The 7,012-nt window shown below is 40.2% G+C and overlaps 1 protein-coding gene across 3 annotated transcripts in view; it reads right to left on the bottom strand.

Annotated features, from left to right (window-relative positions):
• Positions 1 to 840: 840 nt before the first annotated feature.
• The window catches only part of ryk (receptor like tyrosine kinase), a 47,316-nt gene continuing 41,144 nt past the window's right edge, over positions 841 to 7,012 (bottom strand). For all 3 annotated transcript variants that reach the window (XM_023265000.3, XM_023265001.3, XM_035945823.2), the window contains 2 exons: positions 5,552 to 5,688; positions 841 to 3,311 (listed from right to left, as the gene is read on the bottom strand). In XM_023265000.3, the coding sequence (XP_023120768.1) occupies positions 3,200 to 3,311; positions 5,552 to 5,688 (249 nt within the window). In that variant the 3' untranslated portion in view covers positions 841 to 3,199. The remainder of the gene's footprint in view (positions 3,312 to 5,551; positions 5,689 to 7,012) is intronic.

The following is a 7,012-nucleotide window of genomic DNA, read 5'->3' as shown; positions in this document are numbered from 1 at the left end:
TTGACAGAGCTACCTGCTGAAAAAACTCCTGAAACCCCCTAAAACTGGAGATAATCTGTGTTTTACTTTCAAAACTCTGACACAACTGTCTGGTAATGAAAGCTTCCACTTTCCCAACATGTCCTGCGGTTGCACTGAGTTGCATTAAGGTCTATTATGACTGAATGATGCTGCTGGTGCTGCTGCTGCTGGTGAGGAAACTGCAGAAAAACTTTGACACCTTTGACGGTGACGGAGTGAAACCCGCCAGCGACTGATATTATTTTGAAAGTGTCCAAACTCCGCTAAAGCTGTGTGGAAACATTCCAAAGTGACTTCACATCAGTGACGTTTTTAACTGCTTATTCCAAGAACTAAGAAGGCTGCACTATCAGAAACAAACCCCCTAAAACAAACTGCTGCCACCACAAATATAATTGATAGCATGTAAGGATGAGGCCTCGAGAAGCAGGAGATTAAAGGATTCCAGACAAATTAGATTTTGCATAACTTTCCATTACAGCATGGTGAAGAAGTGCGGAATTCATGTGACATCAACTTTAGCCTAAAGCTGAAGAGGTGAAACAAAAGCAACTCAGATGAATCAAGGAAACAAGAACATCACGAATCCACAACAGTGTTCCTGTATTACAAACACATCGATGCATATATGGTAACACTAGATGGTTATTTATTGTAGCACTGGACTTGTGCACGGCACCATGGTTGAGCAGCAAAGGCACCACTGAAGCTCTGCAGGCTCAAAAGAAAAAAATATTTTGTGTAGAATAAACATTAAAATGGGCAATAATGACAAACTGTATGCTTCTGATTAGGAAATAATAAACAAAGTAGGCACTGTATATTCAAAAGATCCTATTTAATTTGTGGATACGAATGTGGGAAACAGTTTACAACCTTATTTCAACATGCAGTGACCATAAAGACGCATCGCAAAGATGTCAAAGGTGTAAGAGTACGATTAGACCAAGCTGGTAGGCAGTCGTGTGTGTGTTCACAGTGATTACAGGTGTCCTCACAATAAAAATCAGACAAAAAGTCTTACAAAGGGCTGAGTTCTGATGCATATGACAAGCCGAGGTTAATAGCATTTAATAGCTGAGTTTGACACTCTGGAATTAAAGCTCCAGACAGAATTTTTATTCCCAATATCCAGAATGTCTCTCTGACCAGTTCAGATTTAATTCAAGATATTTAAAAAGAACAACCTAGGTGAATTGAGGGGAATATCTTGAACTAGAACTGTAAACGGTCAGACTGAAAGAGTAGACGTTTGAAACTCATAATTCAGGTGTAGATGTCTGCAGCTGAATTGTACGTATCTGTAAAGAGAGACGTGGATGTAAATGATGCTGTGGATATAAGAAATGTCAACTGCAATCCAGTCGAGCTATTAAATGATAAAACAGCGTGCCATAGACGCAGAACAATAGAGCTTATAAGAAAAGTAACAACTCAGGGAGGTTGTGACAGTGGAAAAAAGTAAAATGTACAAAAGAGGAAGAAGGTGGTGTCATTCACATAATAGTGTCCAAAATTCAAACCAGATGCCATTTGAAAATCAGGTTTACACGGGTGTAGCCCTTGCAGTGCTGGTGTTGTTCGAGTTGTGGCATCTACTCGTCTCGTGCAGACTTTAAACCAGCTGTGACATCTCCACTCATCTGTAGGAGTTATATTCTGCCTTCAAATGGGGTCGTGTTTGTAAGAAGAGTCCTTATGAACCCTCCTGTGGTATTCACAAGTTCCATGACGTTTACTTTCCAGTGGATGGTACGTAACATTGTACCGTTAGTTGAGTTTTTCATTTGAAATTTCATAACGTCTGAGGGAAATGTTGAGCATTATATGTTCATGACCTTTTTGCAACATTTTGTAAACCACCAGTTAGCTTGCTAAAAGGTTAGCCTCGGTTGCTCCCAGATACTGAAGGTAAAGTCCATAGACTGCTTTCCACTGCAGGAACTCGGGGCAGGCATGAGGTGGCATGATTACTGACAGCAACTAGCCCTATTTGTCTTTCTGTTTCCATTATGGTGTAGAATCCAAGGGTTTCAACTGTGATGTTAACTCAGATAGTAGTTAGTGGACATGACTTCAATCCTATTAGCATGTAAGAAACAGAGCATTGCAGGTTTTCTACGTTTGCCTTTATGGGGAATGTACATGAGTGATAATGGTGTTGGAGAAGAGGAGACTGCTACTTGACTACTACTAGAACATCAAGAGAGGGAAAAAATGGTGCTCATTGTCCTTTTTGAGTTGAACAATCAGCATTGAGCCCCACACAAGAGCGTTTCAAGCTGCTCAGATGTAGCTACTTTGGAGTAGGTGCTTTTTTTTCTGCCTAAAATCCATCCTGAAAGAGGTTTTACAGAAGCTGTTCTTGTGGTCAGAAGATACAAAAATGCTTGAGTTGCCCTAAACCAGCCTGCAAGTTCCTGCAGTAGAAGACAGCCTCCTGTTGATGTCGCCTTGCAGCGCTGTTCAGATGTTACCACTCGAACACCAAGCATCTGGTGACTTCCCGTGTCGTAATTATGAGCTCACAAGCTCCATTTGAAGGCAGCGTTAGTGTCATCCAGAGGAAACCGTGTACCATTTAAAGAGGTGGCAGTAATCATCTCAACAAATACAAAATGTGGTTTCCAAGCTGCCTCTCGTACCGAGCTGGAGCTCCTCATGGCAGAGCGAGAAGGTGGCTACATAAACTGTACACATGAAGTCTACTTTGGTACCTAAATCATTCTGCTGTAGTTACTCTCATCCAAAAACAAATCTACACGGTTTCACTAATTTACAAAATTGTAGAAAATACTGTTGTTTTCAGAAGCTTACATTGTTCTTTAAAAAAAAAAAATTGTTCAATGGCACATAAATGTCTGTAAATGTCACCGTGCTGCACAGATGAGGACGTCTTTCCATTGTTCTGGTCCTCTCGGCGAGGGAAGAGCACTGCCATCGTCCTCCGTAGATGCTTTCAAAGCAAATGAAACAAAATTCAACAAAGAATCTTTTTACTTTGCTATGCTGTAAAAAGGTAATTAAACTATATAAAAATTCCAAGGGAACTGTACAAAATAAAATCATCAGGTCTGCTCTTGCATCTGATAAGGCACAATTTCATCCATGTATTCCTTATGAACAGTGTCCGACAGCCTTTAGTCTCGCTGCTTAATTTAAAAAAAGAAGCTTGTTTTCACACATAAGCACCCAACGCTGCGTGAAACTCTGTGAGACACTGAACCAGCTGCTGAAACTTGGGCCTCTCCTCCGGGTCCAAGGCCCAGCAACAAGCCATCACTGCAAACCTGCAACACAGAGACACACAAAAGAAACCAGTCAATTATCTGCATGCAAGAAATGTCACAATAACGTTTTCTGTGTGGGGGTGTGTGAGAGAGTGACAGAGAGAGAGAGAGAGACTGAAACTGGCTTCAGACTCGGGTCATTGTATTCACCTGGTATACACTTTACATTTTGTACTGAAACAGGAGCTGCCTGTGCAGTGCTGATATAAATGACTGAGATATAATCATTTCTTAATCAGTGCTGCCCTTAAATTCTGCAACCTCTAATATTTTTGAAAAGGAAGCCATCGCCTCAACAGCTATTGTACTTAAAAGGAAATCATGTTTGGTGTTTTAACAGATCTCAGGTAATCAGCTCCTTGGTTTCCTTTTATTATCAACAATCAGACTTTTTTTGTGGGTATTTACCACTTGTCAAGTGTTTCTTTTTTTACTCGGTGGGATGCAGAAATTTTTGAGCTCTGACGATCCAATGCTGCTACCAAACTGAAACAGAAAAGACAGGTTTTTTTCTTTTCCAATTTATACCTGTTAGGGGATTTTATCAGGAAGAAAATGACAGATTTGGTGTCACTGAAGCTCAGAAATAAACAGATTTTAGCAAGAAGCCCGACATAATAAAAACATAATATACAATTCATGGTGGAAGTTAGAATCAAATGATGGCTTAGAGTTGCTGGAAGTAAAGAAAAGAGCTGTGATTGTGTATGCAGATCATCAGGGAAAAGAATAACATTGATTATCTTGGTACAGTTCAGTGGTATGCTGGCAAACCTTTGGTCCTGGCATTAATGTGGATGTAACTTTGAAATGTACCATCTATCTAAACATTGTTGCAGAGAAACAATGATTTTAAAGCTACAAGTAACTAAAACGCTGATTTTAAAGTTTCACTTTGGCAGCCATTTAACTCATAAAACTCGTCTCTGTCTATCAAAGCTACAAATAATTAATTTTTTCCCATTAAAATAAACCCCTCCTTGCTTTAAAATTTCTCAGAAGCAACTCAATGCTAGGCTATAGTTATGCATGAAACCCTGCAAGTTTGAATCTGTGTTGTTGAGACCGTCATCGATACACTGCAGTTTGAAAGCTGGAAATGCTCAGACATGGTGTTGATTGCTTGTTTTGCTAATGATGCATCTTCCAGCACATAGAAAACACTACATGGACATGTCAATGGGGTAAAAAAAAAACAAACTGTGATTTTCACCAAAGGATTGCCTTACTTTGTCGTGAACAGTATAATGAATGTTATTTTCAACCATGAATACATATTATATCTATAAGGAAACATGATTAAAGATTATAGTATTAAGATTTCCTTGATAAAATTAAAGCTGTTGATGATAAGGCTGATACACAACAACACTTTAATGGATTTTGAATCCAGCACCCAATGCTTGAACTCTCACTTATTTGAGTCAGTCACGCTTAACAAACTAATCCACCTGGGTGGTCGACCGCTGCAGGCCTGCTGTGAGCCGTGAAAAGCCCTGTTATTGCCCAGCAGTGAGAAGGTGACAGCCTCAGCTTAATATTGAGGAAACAGCCTGTAAATAATAATGCCTGGGTGGGAAAATGGCTGCAGAGGCCACTCCTTCTTCTTGACAGTTGCAGGATGTTGATAAGCTTCAAATTAACCAACGCTGGTAACAGCTGAACATTTCAATTTGATTCAGCTCTCTTATTACACAAACAATCTACTTCTGCTGAAAGAGTGCAATAACAAGCCGGGCTGATGCTAAACACACACACACTTCACTGCAGGAATCTACTAGCTTAGATTTTATGTGCTGATGGGAACGTAGAGTACAAACTGGACGTCAGCCCCAATCAGCCTGCGTGTGTGCAACTTCTACAACACAAAATGTTCAATGAAGTCACTACTAACCAACAGCAGCACAGAGCAAAATTGGTCAATTTGCACTTCCTTCCCAACACGGTAAAATGTTATTGATCGGGGACCAACATGCGGTTTTTCATGCTCCACAGCCAAGTCTTGCAAACATTTCTGATTCTATAATCATCTGTTTGGACACAGTGACCACTTTATTAAACAAAAATATCACGTAGTCTGAACTCGTCATTACACGGGATGCTGTGAGAATTTAAAACTTCATACACAGAAAGAAGACTCATTAAACTGACCTACACCTTTACCAAGTTCTTACAAAAAACAGGGAAGGTATTGTATTTGTGTGTCCTTGTGTGTATATATACTCTGAAAATCCACTTACAGTTCATCTGGACAGTTGATAGGTTGTGCTATTCTGTATCCATCCTTCAGGTAAGCCGACATCTCGAAAGGGTCGATGTCCACGTAGGGGGTCTGACCCAGAGTCATCAGTTCCCACAGTGTCACTCCGAAGGCCCACTGTAAACGCACAACACACGATTAACAACGGCATCATTTGTTTAGCGTTCATTTATAACATTCTCTAAAATGTGATCAACACAAGCTGGTGCTTTAATATTAAACAGGATAAGCAGAAGCAAAGTTTGTATCCAGAAAACCAGCGGTGCCCACATGAACAATGCAAGGAAACTATGTTGAAAAATGTATTTGGGATATAAATCATTGCTGCACATTTTTGTTGGGAGACTGAAAGTATAAACAGCAGGGTGCTTGTTCTGTTTAGGGAGACTGTGAGTTCAAGTTGCCGGAGAGTGTTTTTGTTCCTTCTGACCCCTGAGGAGAGAACAAGAAAAGAAGGACTTCATTTTAAGTGTGAACAAGTGTTGTTGTCACTGTTAACCCCAAACTAAGGTCACACTTAGAAATAAAAGAACAGTACAGTGGGTCCTGACCTTGCAATTGTTATTTGGAATTTGGGGAGTGATGCCAGCTCTTATCTAAAATGAAAACTGTCACAATCTGATTTTAACAACTGAACAGACTCAAGGAGTTTTGTTCCAATTTACCCGCTTCTGCCTTCCCAACAATCTGAGAAATCTGGTGTGGGACCTTCGTCTGAAACAATGTTCTGCCTAGATTATTTGTTAATGTGAGGGGTTTACAGATCCAATTTTAACCCTTTGAACCCCCAAATCCCCTGGAAGGTTTAAAACTGCACTCTTTCTCAGAGCCACAAACTGAGAATCGTCCGATTTTCAACTTTCCAAAAGTCTTTGAACTAATCATGTGATGTGTTTTGGTCTGAAAATAACGAATCTAAGTTTAAAATTGTGAGTAAAAATGTGACAGGAGCAAAAGCTGGTTACTATTCAGAGGGTTTAACCTCCCAGACTGCTCATAGACTCATCAGGGTTGCACCCATTGTGTCAAACATGTCTGATATGTTGAAGTGAAAATCTGGGTGGTTATGTTTATAAGTCTGGTGAATCTTTAGTGTGTGGTGTGTCATTATTTTCCAATCTTTCAGCTTGTGCATATTTGAGATCAGTAACAAGAATATCTGAAAGGTTTCTCCTTATGTGAGTGATGCAACCTGATTCACATCTCCTTCAGTCTGAGAGCAGCATGAGTGTTCAATAGGGTGACAGGGACCTTTAAGGAAGAGCAGGCAGTGGTTAAGAGCAGAGGGCAAGGTGACAGCCTGGTTTCTCAGAGGAAAAACGTGTTGTACAGTAATCCACCCACATCTGCACGTAGACCACTGTCAACATTCCCAACAAGGCCTAAACATGCCAGTAGTATCTCTCCCATCCTGTCTAGCTTGGTATTTAGTATTTATGTG

The sequence above is a fragment of the Amphiprion ocellaris genome, chromosome 2, assembly GCF_022539595.1.
Source record: "Amphiprion ocellaris isolate individual 3 ecotype Okinawa chromosome 2, ASM2253959v1, whole genome shotgun sequence".
Classification (NCBI taxonomy): Eukaryota; Metazoa; Chordata; class Actinopteri; family Pomacentridae; genus Amphiprion; species Amphiprion ocellaris.
Note: the sequence above shows the minus strand (reverse complement) of the source record. Positions and strands in the feature narration are given on the sequence as shown.